This window comes from Dermochelys coriacea, chromosome 24 (assembly GCF_009764565.3).
Source record: "Dermochelys coriacea isolate rDerCor1 chromosome 24, rDerCor1.pri.v4, whole genome shotgun sequence".
Classification (NCBI taxonomy): Eukaryota; Metazoa; Chordata; order Testudines; family Dermochelyidae; genus Dermochelys; species Dermochelys coriacea.
Genome location: NC_050091.1, coordinates 433,239 through 454,011, shown reverse-complemented (window position 1 = coordinate 454,011; position 20,773 = coordinate 433,239). Strand labels below are relative to the sequence as shown.

Here is a 20,773-nt window from a genome sequence, read left to right as displayed (position 1 = left end):
CAAAACAGCATTAACCCTTTCCTTTCCCTCAAAGAAAGGTTGTTCTAAAAATAAAAACAACTAAGATTTTGCCTCCAAAAGGAGAAAAACTTCCAAGGTTTTAATTGAGTTTGTTTCACATAATCACCTAATTTCAGTTTCCATATAAATGCTTCTTTTAAATTCTTGTTCTTCCTTGTGTTTAATCAACAAACTTTCAACTTTAGAACCAAGGGTTCAGGTCTTGGCCAAGAAATCAAGTAAACCGAGGTCCCTCAGAGAAAACCCAGACCTCTTGGTATCTCACTTTCTGGGCTGGTCAGGAAAAGCGTTTAACACACCTGTGACTCTTTTGACCCTGGGCATTAACTCACCAGCACACGTGTACTGAGCCAGCTGTGGGCACAATCTCTGCAGTCCAGACCAGCTGACTGGGAATGCCCCAGCTCACCTGAAATGCCCCATGTGGTAGAACATGGGCTGCTTGTAGAAGAGATCCTTTTTCCTGTCCACAATGACCGGGCTGTCCACCAAGTTCTGGACCCAGTTGGGCCCCCCCTCCAGGTCCAGGGCCAGGTTCCAGTCGATCCAGCCGGTGACGAAGCTGTTCAGGTTCTGTGAGGGGATGGCAGAGATGCTCAGCTGGAGGCAGGGGACAGGGCGGGAGACGCTCCCGAGGCAGCCTGCGTGGGGGATTCGAGCGGGCCTTACCGTCAGGATGCTGTGGCTGTACTGGTTCCCCCGATCCCAGCAGCCCAGGATAACATCCCTCTCCCAGAAGTGGGACCCAGTGCAAGCCTCTGTGGCCAAGATGAAGTAATCAGGGAAGAGGTCATGGGTCGGTAACACAGTGTCCTCTATGGGAGCAATGAAATCCAGGTACCAGTGGACGCCAATGCCATGGACATAGCGAGCAGTGTTTGGGTCACCCAGTACCTGGGAAGGAAGGAGGGAGGAGGAGAAGTCACTTATTGGCCCGGGCCTTCAAGACAGCAGCAGAAAGAAGGGTCCAGCGACACACCCCTTTGAGAGCACACCCCAGACAGGCTCTCCCCCACAGTACAGGTCCAGCCACTCTGCTGCCCTGAGTGACAGTGCAGGTGCCTAGGGATCAGGACCTAGGCTAGCCAGGACACGAGCCATTCACGGCTCTGCAGGTGGGAAGAAGTCCAGAGGCCAGGGCAGCACGGGGTGCTGGCAGGACTGTCTCTTGGCACTCTGCTCTGCGCTGGTCCACCCGGATATTGCGAGGGAAGGCCAGGGTTTCCTGGGTGGAAAACAAAAACGCAGGACAAGCCACTGCTGCTTCCCAGGAAGCTGAGATCACTCGGGGCCCAAGAGTCCCAAGGGAACAGCCAGGGCAGCAGCCCCTGCTGCTCCCGGGCCAGCCAACTTTACCCCAGCTTCATCCAAGCTGGGCATCAGGCACTGGGTTCGCAGCCAGGTCCCAACCACAGCTGGTCCCTGGGAAATCCAGAGGTTGCATCCTCAAAAGCAGAGGGCAGGCAGATCGGGCCAAGCACCCCCAGCATTGAGAAGACCCTGCAGCCCAAGGGGAGAGCAAATGGGCCCCACGAAGGAAAGGAGCCAACGGAGAGCTGGGAGCTCAGCACCCTGGGTGGCTGGGTCCTGGCTGCCACAGACCCCAGGCACCATCACACCCACGCAGATCAGCTGAGAGCACCGGATGTGTGCTTGGGAGTCCCAAGTTGAGCAGACCGTGGGATCTGGGGGGAACCCCATGCTGGGCTCGTTATTCTTCATCAAACCCTCCTGTGCCAGCAAACCTCCCCTGGGGCCAGGGGTTGCTCTGCTGCAGCCACAGCTGGTCACCGCCAGCGTCACCTCCTCAGCTCCTGCCTGCCTAAGGCACAGCCACCAGTTGTCTGGAGTCTCCCCCAGGCTGCGATGCAGGGCACAGCCTCCAGGCGCTGCTGTGATAAATAACATGAATGGGAGGGCTGGCAGCTCTCCTGGGAGCAGCAGATCGCCAAGCAGAGTGGAGCTCGTGCACAGCCAGCCCCAGCAGAACAGGTGAAGGAGCAGCGGGCCCCAGCATGCAGACTCACCACTTTGGCCCAGTGGGGGAGCAGCACCCTGTTGTCATCCAGCATGATGAGCTGGATGCCCTTGTGCGAGCTGTTGGCCAGTGCCGGGCCCAGGTCCTGGGCGATGAAGTCCCGCTGGTGCTCGGCAGTGAAGCCCAGGCACTGGAAGGGATAGTTGTTTATCAGCCCAGCTGTGGGCTCATTCTGTGCCGTCACCGCCCAGAACGTCAGGTTGTGCTTGGTGTATTCGTCCAGGAACCTGGGGGCCGGGGATGAGAAACATTAGCAGCCCCAGCTGTGCCCCCCAGCACCTGTCCTGGGGTGCAGAGACCAGTCCCCCTGCCCCCCACTCACATGGACTGTACAGACCTCGCCCACAGTCTGTTGTTCTGCCGGCTCAGGGAGCTCACACCGACTCCTCCAACGCCCCGTCCCTAACACCCATCCAGTCCCTTCCCTCGCGCAGCCCTAGGGCCAGCTGTATGCACCGAGACCCACCCCATCCTGCCTGCTCCTCTCCCCAGGAGAGCCCCTACCCTGGGCTGCCCTTTACCTGATGAAGTAGTTGGCCCAGGTCTTGTGATATTTGTCCCCCGGCTTCCCCTTCATGCTTCCCTTCCCTTTCATCTCCCCGCTAGTTTTCATCCAGACCGGGGATGACCAGGGACTGGCGACTAGGGACAGTGGCTTCTTGGACAAGGCCGTGGCTCGGTGGAGAATGGGGATCTGAAGGGACAGAGCAGCAGGACCAGCTCACTGTGTGCCACAGGAATCTCAGGAAGGCATGTACCTAGACACACTGGTCCCCTGGGGGCTACTCTCTCTCTCAGGAGAGCAGCAGTGGCAGCTCGAGGGCTGCAGAACAGAAGGGAGCCTAGAAAGGCTGCAGGACAGGGGAGCTCCCCTTTGCCGTGGTGCCCAGCATAGACGCGACTTTCCCCTCACAACGTCACAACTCGTCATGCAGGAGGGGCTGGGAGACGCCTGCCCTGCAGGGCTGTCAGGGAGGCCAAGGAACGTCTGATGGAGATCCAGAGCAATGGCTGAGGGGGGAGTGCCATCGGGGCGTGGGGGGTCAGCCCCAGCCCATGATGGCCACAGAAAATACCCCAGATGAGGTGGGGCCTGGGAGCTTGGTCGGAGTGCAGAAAACCTGAGCAAATTGGGACTGGCCACTCCCCGCTCCCTGGGGCCCCCTCCCCGCTCCAGTGCAGCTCACTTTCAGCTTTGTATCCTCATCCTTCAGGCCAAAGTTGAGGAGCTGGTAGTCGTAGGGGGTGTCGTCGTAGCTGTAGGGGTGGGTGGAGAAGTCACAGCTGGCCATGGGAATGCGGAGAAGGTTGTACTCGATTCCTGTGGGACAGGAAGGAGGTGACCTGCGACCCGGTGTCAGAGGAGCCAAAGCAGCAGGTCCCAGTGACTACACGTGGCGACAAGGGGCCTCAGGCTGCAGGATGGGACGCGCAGCTCCCAAGAGCCATAGGCCCAGAGCCAGGGCCTGCCCCCCACCAGCAGGTCAACTCCATACATCACTGCCCCGAATCGGCCTCCAGCTCTCACCTTCCTCCGTGAAGTAGGACGCGAGCAGGTGGCTTTGGGTCTCCTTGGACAGGGACAGGATGTTCATCGCAGCCGAATCTGTGACGGAGCCGCCAAAGCCCTTCACTTTCTGGTATTGCTGCGCCGTGTCCAGCTTCAGCACAAGATCTGCGGGGCAGAGAGCAGCCCATCTCAGAGCCCTGCAGCTGGGAGGAAGGGCCAGGGCCAGTGGCCAGCCCTGCCCTTGGCATCCCTAGTGTCCAAGCAGATACCTGGGGCCGTGGAGTGGCTCTGGAACCTCCCCTCGCTGCGCTCCAGCCGCTTGCCCGCCTTGCTGCTCTCATACTTAGTGTACGTGCCCACAGCCGGGATGACAACGGCGTCCAGCGTGTCACAATAGGTAGCGTTGCATTCACACACCATCAAGTCATGGCCAAAATACTGGGGGCTGCAGGGACGGCTGCCTAGGAAGAGACAGACTGGGTGAGTGCAGTGCTCCGGGTACAGTTTGGGACTTCCCCACCCCTCCAGGGAGAGGATTCCCACCCCCGTCGATCCCATTCCTCCGAGCTCTGGGGACGCCCCTGAGCTAGGTCCCTCCCCCACGGTCCCAGGCACTCATCCCAGGAGCAGCAGGGTTCTCAGCACACCATTTGGTCCCTCAAACCCCAAGACTCCTGCACCAGCCAATACCCTGCTACTTCCCCCCACCCCAAGGAGAAGCACAGAGATTGAGCAGCACCCAGGAGGGACCCTCCCCCGGGTCACACACATGCTGCATCACAAGCACTTACCTGCCACCCCTGGCGCTGTCTGGATGAAAAGGAACCAGCCCATGACGCTGGTGCACACATCCCACATGGCGCCTTTCCTGCCCAGCGCCACCCCCACCGTCAGTCCCAACGAGCGCAGCACTGGGCACCTGGGCCTGAAAGCAGGATGGAGGCTGTGAGTGTCGGGGCTGCTGGAATGCCCACTCACTGCGCATTCAGTGGCTCCAACCTCAGGAGCAGCCGGGCAAGCCCAGCACCACAGGGACTCCTGGAACAGCACAAAGAGAGGAGGCCGCCTGCCCAGCCCAGCCCAGCCCAGCCGGGCGGTGGAGGGTGTCGGGGAGCTGCGCCGTTCTGGTAACTCCTGTCCCGATCTCTCCTCCCTGCCCTTCCGCCCAGCCGAACCCCAGGGCCACAACAAGCTGCAATTTCCCCGACTCACCAAGGCCTCCACCTCCACAGCCAGCCCCAGTCTCTCTTTCAAAGGGAGCCTTGGATCCAGTCCCTCCCACACCTGATCTCAGCTTCTCAAGTCTTGCCCCACCCCATGCTTTTTCCCAGCCTCTTCCCAACAACTCCCCTAGTCTCCTTCAGCCACCCTGACTTAGTCCCTTCTTACCCAGCAGCCCCGGCTCCTGGGATACCAGGAAGAGAGAGAGATTGGGTGAGTGCAGGGCTCCTTCCCCTCACCCTGAACCCCTCCTGCTTCCGAGGCTCACCTGACCCAGCGCTTAAGGGGTTGTAGTGGACACCTCAGAAATCCGGTCCTATATTTACCAACTTCATTAATGATCAGAGCAAGGGAGCAGAAAGCAGGTACATCCCATTCCCGCATAACACTGACCTGTGCTTTGGTGCCAGCCCCAGCCAGAGAGAATCAGGAGGCCCTGGGGCCATCAGACACCTGGGCAGGAGACTACGACAACATGGGACTCACCCTGTGAAGACACACAGCGAACAGCAATGGGTGGGAGAGACAGGGAGAGGAAGGCGAGAGAGGAGCTGAGTGCTGGCATAAGGACCCCATCCATCTTGCCTAGCCAGTAACACAGGCATATTTTGCAATGGCTCAGTTCCACCTGACCTCAGTTACGATGGCAGTCTTAATGAGGGATTAGCAAATGCCCAGTCATGCCAAACTACATCTACTGCCACATGACTTCTTACAGAGGCCAGTATTAACTCTGGTATACTGGCCAAATTCCCACTTGGGCAATACTTTGCCAAACTAGAATTCCCCTGCAATTTCAGGAGACGAAATTATTAGTCACTTCCTGTGACACTTGTCGCACAGTTTCTCCTGGTACACAACGACTGCTGTGTTCCACCCTGGAGCTGGGTGCATTTCAGTAGCGAGTACTCACTGTGTTGAGAATATGCCAAGTGCTTGGTGATGCCTCCAGCTGAAAAGCACTGTGGGACAACATACTGAAAATAAAGCCAACGAAGAACTTTTTGACCCTGCCGGCTGTAGGTTAGTTCAGGCCACATGGAGAAGAAAGTTACTTAAACTCTGGGCAACTGGGAATGTCACATTCACCTCTTGCCTGGAAATGACACCCACCCCCACCCTCCTCCCTGAGAACATGCATGGTCATTTATTACGGCCCAAGACTCACTCTGGTTTAGGCCGCTGAGAATTCCCTTTTCCCCAGGAGATGGATTTTGAGAGGATAAGGCCATGTAATTAACTCACCTTTACTGTGATTATCTTTCCTGTGGATGCCATGTTAGGATTAAAACTATGAATTTGAAAGAGCCCAGATCAAAGCTCCGGCCTTAGCCCTGATTGACTGACTGCATGACCCCTACTCTTGTCTCCACAGGTCCTTGGGGCAGGGACGGTGCCCCATATGCCCTTCTAATGCCATAAAGGGTCCAGGGTGCGAAACAGAGATTGGGCTAAAAAAAACAGAACATGGCTGGCCCTACCCCCTAGTTCAGGCAACAGGCAGTCGGCAACCACACAAATGCCCTGGCACCAGGAAGGATGAGGACGGGGCTCAGAAAAAGCCCTTACACAAGTCTGAGTGGCTGAGCCAAGCAGCTCCCCTGGGGCTGGCTGGGCAGGCTCCCACTCACTCAGCCCCTCCCTGCCGGCCGTATGGGGGGCGGGGGGAAGCTGCAGACCCAGTGGGAGCGGCTCCAGTCAGGAGGGAGCCTGTATCGCATGGAAACCACTTCAAGCCGGGGGGGCGGCAGCCCCCCGTACCCCTCGTTCAGGCACCCATGGGGGGGCAGCTGCCCTGCTAGGCCGGGCACCCAGCGGCCGCGTGCCCAGCACCTGTCTAACAGCCGCGGCCTCAGTGAACCGGGCTGAGCAATGGGGGCGGCGCAGGCAGATCCCGGGCCAGAAGCCGCCGCCCCCTGCCCGCGGGGGGGGACGGGGGACCCAGACGTCCGGGGCCCTCCCACAGGCTCCTGCGCCACTCACCCGGGACGAGCCGGCGCCAAGGCCCGGCAGCAGGGTCGGCTCCGCGGACTGGCGTGGGACCGAGAGTCACATGACTGCGCGGTCACATGACCCGCCCAGCTGCTCCCTGCGCCCGGAGCGGCTGGGCCCGCCGAGCCGGAATCGCCTGGGCCGCGGAGCGAGCCTGGGGCGGAGCCGAGCCGGGCCGGGCCGAGCCGAGCCGGAATCGCCTGGGCCGCGGAGCGAGCCTGGGGCGGAGCCGAGCCGGAGCCGAGCCGGGCCGGGCCGAGCCGAGCCGGAATCGCCTGGGCCGCGGAGCGAGCCTGGGGCGGAGCCGAGCCGAGCCGAAATCGCCAGGGCCGCGGAGCGAGCCTGGGGCCGGACCTGGCAGCCTGGCCCGGGGGCTCCGCCAGCCTGTGTGTCACACACAAGTTCCAGGGGCGCGGGGGCTTGGTGCACACGCTGCTGTCCAGCCCGCGACAGGGCAGGCCCGTAGGGAAGGCGGAGCGTGGCCCTGGGGCACTGAGGACATGGACTGGCCTCCCCCCATGCATGTGTGCACCGAACAGATCCACCTACAGAGTGCAGGCTCATAGAATGCAGGACAGGCTAGGACCTTTCGAAGTCACCTAGTCCAGTCCCCTGCCTCGAGGCAGGAGTAAGTATTATCTAACCCAACCGTGATGGGTTTGTCTAACCTGTTCTTCAAAACCTCCAGTGACCACCATTCCACAATCTCCCTAGGTCATTTGTTCCAGTGTTTGACTCAATGCACCCACCTCCAGCCACACGGCCCTCTCACCCTGTGTCCAGGCACATGCCACCATCCACACAGCACTCTCACCCTGTGGCCAGGTGCACACCTCCATGCACAGATGCACGCCCCCCCCAGACACACAGACAATGCCTGAATGGGGCCATTGTCACTGTCCCAAAGAGATTCTTGTCTTCTGTCCCATGACAGATTAGCAAGTGCCCAAGGGCTCCTTTCCTCACGCTCCTGGACTGAGCCAGAGCTCTTCCCAGCTGTAGCATGGAGGCAGCTGGTGCAGGTCCACTGCAGACCGGTAGGACATGAGGCGGCCCACGCTGGCTCCACAGGGTGTATGACTTTATTTGGTTTCTTGTACAAGTGTCAGTGCAGCTTAAAGCGCCTGCAGTGAAGACTCCCTGCAGGAGTTCCCAACATGCTTCCCAAGGTAAAAAAAAATGCAACCCCCACCCTCCCAGAGAGGGGAGAGCTGCATCGCACATGCAGCATACAAGCAAAGGCATCAGCTGGTGGGGAGGAGGAGGGAGAGGCTGCCAGGGCCCAGGGATGGGAAGAGCCTCATTAGGGCTTGGGGGTGGGGGGGAATGGGCCCTTAGTGCACAGAGGGGTTTAGTTCTGCCCCTAAACCTTGTGGAGCAGATTAACCCCAGGTTCCTGAAGCCCTTCTCCAGAGCCTAGGCCTTTCCCGGGTCATGGCCACACTCTAAAGCCAGAGTTTTACCGTAAGATCCAGGCCCACAGCTCAGGCCAGCCCAGGATGGGGAAGGTCTGGGGAGATGAGATGAAGAAGGGGACAAAAAGGAAGGTCAGTCTCTATGGAAAGGGGCTGTAGCCTCCGCTTGGGGGCTGTGGACCTGCCCGAACAGAAGGGCGGTTGTGGGGAAGCCCAGCATAGCCTGGCCTACCGTGTCCCTCCTTCCCCCACTCTAGAAAGGGTTGCATAGCATCTGAGGAGAGCACAGCTGAGTTGGGCTCAAGCCTACAATCTCCCTGACACAGACGGCCCTGTGAGGCAACCTGGCCAGCCAGTGAGCATTTCCTGAATGCAGGGGCCAAGCGAGGCCCAGGCCTGTCGTGGAAGGACATCACCGTGCATATTGAGCCCAGCTTCCTCGCCCTGGGAACCACGTTAGCGTCTGGACCAGCAGACTGCAGCGAAGGCGGCGGGACCAGGCTCGGCCCCTTCTATTGGGTTATTAATAGGAGGGCGGCCTGTGTGGACACACACTGAAATAGCCCTGTCTGATATACAGCAAGGGCTTGGCCCCAGCAACACCCCATGTCACCCCCCACAGGCGACACTCCAAAGCTTGCTCGCCCCTCGGAGTGAGCATGGGGGCACGCACTGCCTCTCAGCCCAAAGCAGGCTGTGTCCATGTTCACCAGTTTCCACTGCAATCTGCAGACTGCAGCACCTCCTCCTTCCCAGAGTCCCGAGCAGAGATCCACCGAACCAGGCCACAGTGCTCTGCCCTTGGCAGTCTGTGTGTGTGTCCTCAGCTTGTGCTTTCTCCCACTGTCACCTAGCAGTGAGGAATGTCTGCTGGGAATGAGCCAGCCCATGGCCCCTCCCCAGCACCCAGGGGAAAGGCCTGCTTCGGCTGTTTCCAGTTCTTGCTGTGGACCCCAGGCAGAGAGAGCCTGATGCTGGTGGAGACTCCCAGCTGGGCTGGGGTATGAGAGGGTCAGGCAAGGCTGAGGGCAAGGTGGCAGCTCCCCTCAGAGGATGCTCTCCTTGTAGACCCCATTGAGGCTGTGCGGACGGCTGCACTCCAGCTGGCGGGTAGACAGGAGGCGACGCAGCGAGGAGGTGGAGCTCAGGTCTCCGCAGCTCTGCAAGTGAATCCCTTCAGGCAGCGTGTGCTCTGCTGCCTGCCACAGACTCCGAGGCACCTGGCAAGCCACAGCAACAAGGGCAGGGGTGAGGACAGCAGGGCACCGCCCGCTGCGTGTGCAATGCCTGCCCCTTGCCTTCTCCAGGCTGGAACTGGAGTAGGACCGGCCCAGAGCTGCAGCCCGGACACACTGCCCTTCATGCACCAGGGAGAGGCTGGTGTTTGGAAAGCCCATGGCCTGGCTTCTCTCCTGCTACTGCACCTCTGGCTAGTAGCTGTAATGGGCAAAGGGCTCGGGGGGATGGGGGAAGGTGTCTGGAGTGCTCCATGTGGGGGTCGGAACCGCGCCACAAGGGCGCATCCAGGAGAAGCCCTGCCAGGCAGAACAGCCCTCAGCAAGTGCCGGGATGCAGACTGGAGGGGTGGGGACACCCTACAGAGGAGCCCTGAGAGCCCAGGGAGCAGGCACCTTTCCGCCAGTCACCCCTGAGCAGATGGAGGCAACAGCCAGGGACTGAGGGCAAGGAGGCAGCTGGCCCTGGCGAGTGACAGCATGAGCAGCCTGTGACTCAGTGAGGCAGCAAGCAGAGGTGTTGCTTGCTGTCCCGGCCAGGAAGGCAGAGTAGCCTCAGAACTCCCCAGAGCAGTTCCCAGTGCACAAAGTGAGGAACAGCTTCAGGGAGCCAGGGTGGAATCAGAGCTCCCCAGGACCAGCAAACAGTCTCCTGGGCTCAGGTCCATCAGGTCTCGCACAGCAGCTTTAAACTGCCAAAAGAGGCAAGCTTTGACATTGCATCATCCAAGGGACAGAGCCGCCCTGGACTAGGAGGGGAAGGTCAGCGCACTAAAGTCTCAGCTCAGATGCCAGGATCATGACCTAAAAGCTTCATCAAAGCGGGGAGCCTAACTGTAGGCTGGGGAGATGGCTGCTGGAGGAGGAACGTCAGCACAGATGGCCTGGAAAGGAGACTGCAGGGGAAGAGGGCTGGTGACATGCAGCAAGGCATGCACTGGGCCAACAAGCTGCAATTACAGACCAGCCAAACCCTAGAGTTCCTGGGGACTGTTACCCAATGCAGGCTGGGTCCTTCCAGAGCCTCCCACACTGGGCAACGCAGGCAGCACTCACCGACCTTCACTAACCTGGGAGCAGGGAAGGGTCACGGGCCCCTTTTTACAAGTGGCTAAACTGAGGTAAGTCAGTGGCAGAGCCAGGAGCACTGTAGGACTCAGGATTCCCCTGCTCCCAACCTGGCCAGGGACCACAGTGACACAGAGCTCCAGACTGCCGAGTCACATCCCAGCCCTACACATCTCACTGATGGGGGGTGGAGGGGGCATCCCAGGCAAGAACCGACAGAGAGAAACAGGCAGGCCCCCAGCTCCTCCAGCCCAGCAGAACAAGGGAGGGCATGCAGGGAGCCCCCGAGAAGTCCTGCTCAGAGAAAAGGGAGGGGCAGCTGAGAGCGCCAAGGCAATGGGCAGGTGTTTGCTGTGGCTATGGCAGCCCGAGGGCCAGTATGGCCTGGGGGAGAACGTATGGAGGAGTCACGTCCCTCTCATGAGCTCACAGCTGGGCACTCAGCCAAGCAAGCATAGAGAGGCTGGGATAATCAAGGGTTAATAGACTGACTCTGCAGCAAGTGGCTTCAGGATGCCATCGCCCAGCAAGAAGGAAACTGGGAGCTCCCAGTCAGGCAATCTCCCCAGAGTAGGGCAGGTGCAGGGAAGGCCGAGCTAGACAGGACTGGGCCTGGAAATGCTTGTAGGGGACAATCCAGGCCCGGGCCCAGGTGGATGGGCAGCATGGGGCCTGCCGGCGCTTCTCAGCTGCCCTGCGTGCAGAGCGTGGCCAACATGGAGCCCCTACCTGTTTGTGGCCCTGGGAGCTGTGCCCAGCCATCTCCACGCCAGACACCAGGCTGCGCTTGGATCTCTGCAGGAATCTGGCCACCAGCCCCCGGGTACCACGACAAACCTTCAGGTCCCCCAGGGAGCGCGTCGCTGCCTTCGACAGCCGCTGTGTCACCTTCTTGGGCACTGGCATCTTGTTCTTCCTGGCAGAGGTGGCCTGGAGGAGTGGGGGTGAGTCGCAGTGCGAGAGCCGGAGCAGGCAGGCTTCAGAGCACAGTCCTGTAAGGAGACTGGCCAGTGAGAACCACAGCCTCAGGGGAATGCAGTGGGGATGGGAGAAAGCACAGGCCGCATGGGGCCCCAGAAGCTGTGGCCAAGAGGCCTAGGGCTGCTATGCAATCGGGGGGGGGGTGTGAAGGGCCTCCCTATTGAGCCAGCCTCTCCCAGCAGGGGATGCTCTAGGGCAGGGATCGGCAACCTTTGGCACACGGCCTGTCAGCGAAAGCCGCTGGCTGGCCGGGCCGCTTTGTTTACCTGCGGCGGCTGCAAGTTTGGCCGGGCGCAGCTCCCACTGGCCGCGGTGCACCGTCCCAGGCCAATGGGGCCTGTGGAAAGCGGTGCAGACCGAGGAACGTGCTGGCTGCTGTTCCCCGCAGGCCCCATAAGCCTGGGACAGCGAACGCGGTCAGTGGGAGCTGTGCCCAGCCAAATCTGCGGACGCTGTGCTGTAGGTAAACCAACCAGCCCGGCCCACCAGTGGCTTTCCCTGACGGGCTGCATGCCAAAGATTGCTGATTCCTGCTCCTTAGAGCAGGTGCTGGTGGTGGGGGAACTCCAAGTTACTCTTCTCCCAGCAGGGGGCACTACAGCATGCTGCCAGGCACTACCAAGTAAAGGGGTCACTCATCAGCCCCCCAGTGATTTCCAGCCCATCCCCCAGGTCGCGTGTCAGACACTCATCCTGAACCTGACTCTGCCCTGACCTGTGTCTGCAGAAGAATTGGATGCATCATCCTCCAGCGCTTTGGTATAAAGCAGATCCCTGAAGTTGGCTGGAAGGAGAAAGAAAGCAAGTGGTAGATACTCAGGCTCTGCCCTCCTCCTGCCCCAGATCCCATCACATGACCATGCATCAAGCCATCAGTTGCATGCACCCATTCCCTCACAGAAGCAGTGTGCATGGGCATGCCATCGTGCACAACCCAGCCCCTACATGGGTCATGCGCACCCACCCACTGCCAGGCCTGCACAAGTCCCCTGACATGAGCTGCATATCAATCCATGCACCAATTCCACTCGGTGCCTGCAAACCGCACCCACCCACCTATCAGTGACCACTGACCGGCAACCCCTGGAACACCCCTGGAGGAGCGTGTATGGTCCATCCCCCCACCCCCAACTGCATTAGTGAGAACAGACTGACATGGGCACCAACGCCAGCCTGGCTCCCCCTGGCAATTCCGACCTACCAGGATCACTGGCAACAGCAATGCCAGGGTCGCTGTGTGACCGCATGAGCGGCCGTTGGCTCAGGCCCCGGGCTGGGGCCAGCAGGCAGGATGTCTCACTGTTGCGTCGCTGATGGCGGCGGTGCCCGTGCTCCGGATACAGGGAGCCGGTGTAGCTGATGCCCTGGTGCCCTGGTAGCGAGCTCTTGCCCTTGAGTCGCACCTCAGGGAAGCAAGGCCCAGCGCAGCGAGCCAGCCCTTCCAGACGATTGCAGCTGTGGGTCACGGCCCCGCCTGTCTCCAAGAGCCTCTCGTAACTGGGGCCAGGGGTGGAGCAGGAGTAAGAGCGCTCCCCCCGCACCCGGGGCCGGGGTATATCCTCGAAGGGGCCCTGCAGGCCCAGTGTGGGGCTGCGGGGATGGTGGCCGCACTGCACGCAGTCCACGCTCAGGCAGTAGTCCGCGCGGCTGCGCTGGATGGAGCGGAAGAGGACATAGTCCACCGAGCGCATGGAGCCTTGCAGCTCCAGCAAGCAGGAGTCCTCTGAGGGACTGCTGTCTCCGGGGATGTCGATGATCTCGGACATGACCAGGGAGCCGCTGTCCATGGACACTGCAAGGCACGCAGGCGAGACGGGATGCACAGGGCTCTCTGGGAGGGATCGGAGCACATCCCCAGGGTAACGGTCTTGGGAGCACCTATCCCAGCCCTGCTGGGGGACCAGCTCACAGGCACGGGACTCCCAGCTCCACCCCTACTGGGCACATCCCACTGTCCTCCCACCCAGCCCACAGGCACAGCACACCCATATGGTGCTCACCAGGACTTTGCCCCCACCTCTCCAGCTCCCATCTCCCACCCAGTCATGGGCAGAGTTGGACACAGGCTGCTCCCTCTTCCCTGGACCCTTCCCCCAGCTGCTGCCCCAGGACCCTGTTACCTTCCCCGCTGAGCACCATGGAGGGGACGTGGTCACAGGTGCAGCCATGTGACGGATCCGTGAGCTGCGAATCAAACAGCGTGGCCTGCAGGGTGGGCACAACTACATCACAGAACCATACACAGGGTGTGTGGGTAGGGAGATGCTGCATGCTAAGCTCTCCCCGCAGCCAGTGCTCCTGCCCGCCAACCCCACAACATCCCTTGCTGGGGAGAGGCTGGCACTGGCATAGCTGGGAGCTCCCCCCCCAGTTGGCGCTCCTGCCCTGCCCCCCTTACAGCATCTCCTGCTGGGAGAGGCTGGGACTGGAGTAGCTGTGGTAGATTTAGCGCAATGTATGCAGTGTGCTGTAGCTGGGTTGGCCCCATGATGTTACAGAGACAGGGCAGGTGAGGTAAGCTGCTACCTCCCCCCCCAGTCTCTCTAACACCACAGTGCAGTCAGTGATAGGCTGAGGAGACAGCAGCAAGAATGTGCTGCTCACACCCTGGGCCTGCCTGGAGTCCGTTACAGCTCCTCCATCCCCTCGCCCAGCCCAGCTTCTCCCTCACCCATCACTTTGTGGTTTTACCGGGGGTACCCTGAGCCTCTGGTGAAAGGACTGGGCCAGGCACCGCCTGCTCCTTGCAAGCCCCACCTTTCTGAACAACCGCCCAGTTCTGGGCCTGGCGAAGCCGAGAGCCCCTGGGCTCCTTACCTGGCTGCCTGCCCGGAGTCCCATGACAGTCTCGTAGGATGGGGGGAAGTCAGTGGGGTAGAGAGGCACAGGGCTGTCCATGGAACCGTTATAGGTGATGCTGTGGGTCCACATGGGAAAGGGGCATCAGCCACAATGGGGCACCAAACCTCCCATGGAAGCAGCGTAGTGGGGTCCAGGCTGAAACCTGCCCAGAGCAACCCCTGGGTCCCCCAAGCCCTGCCCTGGCCTCCCCCTCCCTACCTCTGCCCCCAACCCCAGCTTGGCTCTCCCCTCCCCACAGCTTTCCTGTCCCCCAGCCCCACCTCAGGCTCTCCCCTCACTGTCCTCCCATGCCCTGTTTTCTTGCTGATCCTGTGTGTCCCTGAGGTCCCCCCACCCACAACTCAGCAATGGGCTTCCCACCTGCCTCAGAGCTCATCCCACTGCCCTCCCACCCGGCACTGCACTCTCCTCCAGGGTGTTTGTACCTCTGGGCGTCGGTCTCGGAGCTGCAGGTGTACTCCGGCGGATAGTACGGGGGCGGTGGCACTGGGGGCACAAACTCCTCAAAGTCTATCATGTTCTGCAGGAAGGGGTCTGGGGGCGACGTGCACTCCAGGGTCACCGAACTGGAGCGCTGTGGGGCTAGCTGCGGGGAGAGGGGAGTGAGAGGGGAGCCTGCCAGCGCTCCGGGCCAGGTGCCTTTCCCCTGCTGTTGGCCCTACTCACCCAGAGAGATATCAGGGAGCAGCTCCAGAGCCCAATAGACCCCGTCCCTGCATATTGCACCATTGCAAATGCCAAGGAGCTGCTGCTTGCGTCCCTGGGGAACAGGCAAAGCATAGGGATCATGGGCAGGGGACCCCCTGGGTGCAAGGAGATTTGAAGGCAGGATCCAGTCCCCTCCAGGTTCTCTCCAGCATCCCCAGGGCCTGACCCTCCGACCCCAGACTCCTGAATTCCTGTGGAGCGGGAATCCTCTGGGAAAGGAGCCACAGGCCGGGCCAGGACTCACCACATGGATAATGTCCAGGGAGAAGATCTGGATGCAGCACATGACAGCTGAGAGCGTGCAGACAATGGTGGAGAAGATGGTCAGGCCACAAACACTGAATAGAAGATCCTGGGATGCAGGGGAGATGGGAATGAGCCCCAGAGATGCTGCTCAGAGTGTGCACAGAGCCTGTGCACAGAGCAGAGAGAGCCCCCCCAGACACTGAGCCCTCCATCCCAGTGCAAAGAGCATAGGGAGCATCCCCCAGACACCAAGCTGCCTTTCCCAGTGCAGAGAGCTTCCCCACAATGCAGAGAACATAGAAAGGACCCCGCCCCCCAGACACCAGCACTCCCCACCCCAGTGGAGAGAGCCCTGGTCAGGCTCCAAGGCCCCACTGTCTCTCCCACAGAGAATCCCTGCAGACTGCAAGCCTCCCCACCTGCCCAGTGCAGCCGGCCCAGTTACCTTCAAAGCCATGCGGACGCTCCAGCAGTCAGGGTTGGGGAACATGGTCAGTATCTCGCCTTGCCTGCTGCAGGCGGGACCCATGGACGGGTACTCGGAGCGGGCCTGGCAGCAGACACAGGAGTCTTTCTCCTGGAGGGAGGAGAGACCCAGAGTGAGTAGGGTTGCCAATTTTGGTTGGATATATAACTGGAGGTTTCGTCACATGGCATAATCTTTAATTAAGATTAATCTTTAATTCCTGGATGCTCCAGGACAATCCTGGAGGGTTGGCAACCCTAAGAGTGAGGGATGGCCAAGCCCCTTGGGCCCAGACACAAGGAATCCTGCAACTGCACCATCTGCCCTGCCAGTAGGTCCCAGGGAGACCCAGCCAGTAGGTCTCTTCCACAAGAACCAGCCCCAAGAACAGCCCCAGCCTACCCTCCCTTCGAGCAGCTGGGATACTAGCCCCTCCCTCCCATGGGCCCACTGCCCTGCCCCAGGCACAGAGGCTAAGCCCACTCCGCTTAGCCACAGACATTGATGTGCAGCCTCCCCCAGGTATGCCCACTTCCCAGAGGGGCTGTCACCCGGCCCCAGGAGGCAGAGTCCCTCGAAGGGCTGGGCCGAGCTGGGCCTTACCCTAGTGCAGGCCTCCAAGGACTTCACCAGCTGAGCGTTCTGGCAGGAGAGGATGGAGCCGGCGAGGCTCAGCATGATGCCCAGCACGGAGAGCAGCGTGAAGAAGGTGATCTGCAGCCAGGACAGACAGAGGCCATGAGCTAGGCAGGCATGTCGGGGGAGGGAGAGGCAACAGGCCAGCATGCATATTAGAAGCTAGCACACGTGATACACACATGCGTGCACAAGGGATTGCCTTTTAACTCTGCCCTTCCTGTCCCGGTGCAGGGCAGGGGAGATGCAGGTGCCTGTGGTGACCCATGACAGAAGCTGGGTGAGGGGCTGGGCCCTAGCCTGGGTCAGTGAGGACACCCACATCCCACACACAGGAGACACCTACCACCAGGGTGAAGGGACGTTTCCAGGAGACGATGCCGATGAGCCCAGACAGCGCCAACTAGGTGGGACAGAAGAATAGGAATTACAGTGGGAAGGAGAGAGGAGAGGCAGGAGACGCCCACAGGCCACGAACCCTCCTCCGAGTCCTGCAGCCCCCAAAGCTGGTCCCAGAGGGATTGGGGCCAAGGCCTAGCCTTGGGAGTGGGGCCCATCCCGGGTGGCGGCAGCAAGGCCAACAGGCAGGAACCAGAGGCCAAGGGAGCTGAGACAGCTTGAGGAAAGTGCTGATTCAGGGCACTCTGGAGAGCCCAGGGCCTGCAGGCAGCTCTGAGCCAGCCAGCAAGACCATAGCCAGGCATGCCCCAGCAGGGGTCTGTGCTGATGGAGCAGGCAGGAGGGGTGAGTCCAAGGTGAGCTGGGGGGAGGGGGGTTTCAAGTGTCTAGAACACAGGGCAGGGATCCAGGAGCTGCTGAGGGCCTCTCCCAGCTCCCGTAGGCCTGCAGCCCCACTGGTAAACCAGGGACCATCCTGAACCCCTGGAGTTGTAAGGGGGCACTAAGGTCTGTTGCACACCCTCTCCCCAGGCGAGGGAAGGCTAGGGCTGATGGCCTGGGAGATGGGGGAGTAGGAGCTGGCCTAGAGGAAGTTCAACAGGAAGCCAGTTCAGGGGGATTTGCCCCTAGGCCAAATTCCCAGCCCTGTCACTAACCAGTCTTGGTGCCTTGGACCAAGAAGGGTGGGAGGGGGAAGGGGGGGAATGCATTGCTGAGAATTATTTTGGAAACTCTCCTAGCCAACAGAAAAGGAGTACTTGTGGCATCTTAGAGACTATCAAATTTATTAGAGCATAAGCTTTCATGAGTTACAGCTATGCTCTAATAAATTTGTTAGTCTCCAAGGTGCCACAAGTACTCCTTTTCTTTTTGCGAATACAGACTAGCATGGCTGCTACTCTGAAACCTCTCCTAGACAACAAAAGCCAGAGGGGAGGAGTCCCCCCAACCCTCTCCCCCAGCCACACAGCAACTGGCTCCCACCCAACTCCCCAGCCAGCTCCCGGAAAGGCCAGCAGCACACACAATTGGCCACCCAAGGTCTGGGCCAGCACCTTGGAGCTGCCTACGGACTCCCCATTTTCCCTGGAGACGGCAGCTCCTTGTCTGGGAGAACCAGGAGACTCACCAAGAAGCCGGCCCAGGAGGGGCAGGCGTGCCGGACCTTGGTGGAGGGTGTGATGGTAGCTGCCACAAGGCTGAAGGTGATGACGAGGATACCCAGGATGATCTGAATGAAGCCCAGCACCAGCAGGATCTGCAGCCAGGTCCTCTGCACTCGGAGATGGGTGAGGCTGCGGGAGGAGCGGCCAGTCAGGGAATGGCTGGAGTCACTGGGAGATGGCATGACTCGTTTCCAGGTCAGGAAAAGACGTAGTCCTGGCCCAGGTGGTGCATGGGAAGCCTGGTGCAGTTAACGGAACTGATGCCAAAGGGAGCAACAGTCAGGACGCGGGGCTGGCTGGCCTGCCCAGAACAGCAGCCGGGACCAGACCAAGCGACGCTTGCTTTTCTGGCTATCTGTGCGGTTTTTATTCTGTTCTCTCTGTCCCTACTGCTTTGAGCTGGCCATGTGCTGCCCCATCCACCCTGGGGCTGGGAGGGGGATTCTAGGTCAGGCAGGATTGGGGACACTGCTCTCTGAGTTTGGGGTTCACTGTAACAGCCCCAAGTGCTTTGGCAAGGCCAGTCTAGAGCCACCTCTTCTCAGTCACAGAACAAGCTGCCCTGGGATCCCTCTGTCTCAGCATCCTGCCCTGGGGGGGAACATCCAGCTCAATACTCCTCACCAGACACAGAACAGCTTCCCAGGAGCTGAGTGTCCCACTGCCGTCTGCCATCCCTGAAAGCAGCTCCAAAACTGCATGGAGCTAAGACTAGAGGAACCCAGGATCAGATCTGCAGGTGAATGTTTTGCGCCATAAAGACACAGAGACGTGATGGGAGCGGCCCTCTCCAGACCAGGCCTCTGAAACCGGAGCAGCCAGGCTCGATAGGAAAGAAGTCTCATCCACCTTCCCAATTGGGTTTAGGAGCATCCTCAATCCCACTCTCCCCAGGGAGTTTGGAGAGAGGGTCACAGACCAGCTGGGGAGCACTGGATGAGGAAAGAGCTGTTCACCCCTCTCCCAGTGAGGGGTTCTCAGGCAGCATTCATGAGCTCCCAGCTTCCGCTACCTAGAACAGGCTAAAAATGGACCAGGCTTCCCCAGCTGAGAGCTCCGGCTCCATGCTCACCAGACAGCCTTGCTTAGCAGGGACTTGCCCTGCTACCATCCCCACTCTCTCAGACCTAGGGACTGAGTGGGGCTCACTTGACTTGAATGCTGGGGTGGGGTTTCAATCCCCCAAACACCCTTAGGTTGACACCTCTGCAGCAGCCAAACAAAAGAGGTGGGGGAGAAGGGGGATACCCAACAAGCAGGAATCCTGCCAGGCAGATCTGAGCATGGAGTCAATTAAACGTTATCCATAGAAGTGTGGGGTGCAGCGGAGCAAAGGGTTCGAGACTCATGCACCCAGCAGCCGCTAGTTACAGCCGGCCACACGGTGCCCCTAGTCCCGGGCGGTTTGCAGGGAGGGACAGGCCATTTCCCCCATGGCGATTCCCCTATTGACCCATCTCCAGCAGGCAGGATGCTCAGGCGCCAGGCAGACAAAACTCAGTGCGTCCCAGAAGATGAACGAACAGACAGAATCCACCCGAAGTCCATGGAGACGCTTGGTCCGAGAGGGAGGCAGCACCGGCCAGGGCGGTCCAGGGTCTCGGGCCCGGGGCTGGCAGCGCGGGGGGGGGGGCGGGGACGGCTCTGCCCTGCAGCCTTTTCCCAGGGCACTTCCCAGGCAGGCCCCCAAGGCTGCGGCGAGGGCTCGAACGCGGGGGTCCCGGTCTCCGCGACGCCAGTCGGGGCTGGTACCGGGCGCCCGGGACGCGGCGAGGCTGCGGAGCCTGGAGCCCGCTTCTGCGCCTCGCCCCGAGCTGCTGCGGCAGGCGCCGGCCGAGGGCGGAGTCGGGGTGTCTCCGCCGCAGGACAGCTGCGGCGCGGCCCCGGCTCGCATGGCCCCGGGACGCTCAGCCCGGGGCGGGGCGGGGCGGGGCGGAGCGACACGCCCCTCCGCGCTGCACCTTGGGAGTTGTAGTCTCGGGGAGGGCGGGGCCAGGAGCGCCAGCGTGACCCGGGAGCTGGGAGCCACGTGACCCGGCTGGGGCCCCGCTCGGGCGTGGGAGCGCCCGCGTGAGCATCAGGCTGCCCAGGCCAACGGGAGCGCGGCAGCTGCCCCTCGGGGGGGGAGAAACCCCGCCCCAGCACCTACCCCCTGGCTGGGAGGGTGGCCTGCCCCAGCTGTGCCCCCCCCATAGCTGCAGCTGCCCCGGGGAAGGAGGAGGCTGACGCTAGGGATGGCGAGTGCATTTCAGGCTTATGGGAGCTGGGTCGCCAGGCAAAGGAAGAAGCTGTGAGAGCATCTGCTACTTCTGCCATGGAACCCTCCTCCCCACTTGCAGCCCTAACCCCAGCAGCTCCCCTGGCCCTCCCGCCCTAAATGCTTTCCCACCAGCAACCGCAGCCCTGCTCCTGCCCCACCTAGCACTACAGCCAGCACTGCAGGGGCACACAAGGGCCAGGGAGGCTGTTCAGACAATGCATTGCAGGCGCTCTCCCACAGCGAGGGGTAACACAGGATAGGCCTTCACTCAAGGAAGGGAGCAGCAGAGGGAGATGGGCTGAAGGCAGCAAAAAAAGGGGCGATGGGGTCCCCCTTCCCAGTGCATTCTCTGACGAAGGTGGGTCCAGGATAGGGCTTCCAGAGCACCCCTCACAGCCAATCACACCCTGCCCATAGCCTGGAGGTTCCACCCCCATTTCCCCACCCTCTGCCTCTCAGGAGATACTCTCAGGTGCACAGAGGGCAGCTCACCGAAACTTATGACGCCCCAGCTAGCTGCCGATGATGGACATGCAGACAATACACAAA

At 60.7% G+C, this 20,773-nt stretch overlaps 2 protein-coding genes across 18 annotated transcripts in view; both read right to left on the bottom strand.

The window, feature by feature from the left end:
* GBA (glucosylceramidase beta) overlaps positions 1 to 6,929 on the bottom strand; it is a 28,683-nt gene extending 21,754 nt beyond the window's left edge. For 2 of the 13 annotated variants that reach the window (XR_006276825.1, XM_043501753.1), the window contains exons 1-9: positions 5,704 to 6,622; positions 4,361 to 4,607; positions 3,839 to 4,030; positions 3,588 to 3,734; positions 3,247 to 3,380; positions 2,581 to 2,753; positions 2,049 to 2,286; positions 691 to 915; positions 431 to 594 (exon numbers count right to left, since the gene is read on the bottom strand). Coding sequence is in view for 11 of the 13 variants with exons in the window: in XM_043501753.1 (XP_043357688.1) it covers positions 431 to 594; positions 691 to 915; positions 2,049 to 2,286; positions 2,581 to 2,753; positions 3,247 to 3,380; positions 3,588 to 3,734; positions 3,839 to 4,030; positions 4,361 to 4,607; positions 5,704 to 5,766 (1,583 nt within the window). In the remaining 2 variants the exon portion in view is untranslated. The other 11 variants (XM_038383046.2, XM_038383048.2, XM_043501758.1 and 8 more) reach the window with 11 other exon arrangements.
* A 917-nt stretch (positions 6,930 to 7,846) lies between these two features.
* FAM189B (family with sequence similarity 189 member B) lies at positions 7,847 to 19,646 on the bottom strand. 5 transcript variants are annotated; one of them, XM_043501910.1, is made up of 13 exons: positions 19,037 to 19,547; positions 17,928 to 18,221; positions 16,746 to 16,802; positions 16,367 to 16,477; positions 15,743 to 15,874; positions 15,296 to 15,403; positions 14,769 to 14,929; positions 14,299 to 14,398; positions 13,602 to 13,686; positions 12,683 to 13,312; positions 12,197 to 12,265; positions 11,230 to 11,492; positions 7,847 to 9,417 (listed from the first exon to the last, which is right to left on the bottom strand). In XM_043501910.1, the coding sequence occupies exons 2-13, from the start codon at positions 18,144 to 18,146 to the stop codon at positions 9,244 to 9,246; spliced, it is 2,109 nt and encodes a 702-aa protein (XP_043357845.1). In that variant the 5' UTR covers positions 18,147 to 18,221; positions 19,037 to 19,547; the 3' UTR covers positions 7,847 to 9,243. The 5 variants fall into 5 exon arrangements, with proteins under 5 accessions (XP_043357845.1, XP_043357847.1, XP_043357846.1 ...); XM_043501912.1 differs by having other exon boundaries at positions 17,928 to 18,093; positions 19,037 to 19,546; XM_043501911.1 differs by having other exon boundaries at positions 12,683 to 13,273; positions 19,037 to 19,542.
* Between the last annotated feature and the right edge of the window lie 1,127 nt (positions 19,647 to 20,773).

Coding starts and splice junctions, on each gene's coding strand:
- FAM189B (XM_043501910.1), bottom strand. CDS start 18,146: ATGCCATCTCCCAGTGACTCCAGCCATTCCCTGACTGGCCGCTCCTCC. Junction 16,803..17,927: donor CCTCCTGGGCCGGCTTCTTG/GTGAGTCTCCTG, acceptor TGTCCCACCTAG/TTGGCGCTGTCTGGGCTCAT. Junction 9,418..11,229: donor GCTCCCAGGGCCACAAACAG/GTAGGGGCTCCA, acceptor GTGGCTTGCCAG/GTGCCTCGGAGTCTGTGGCA.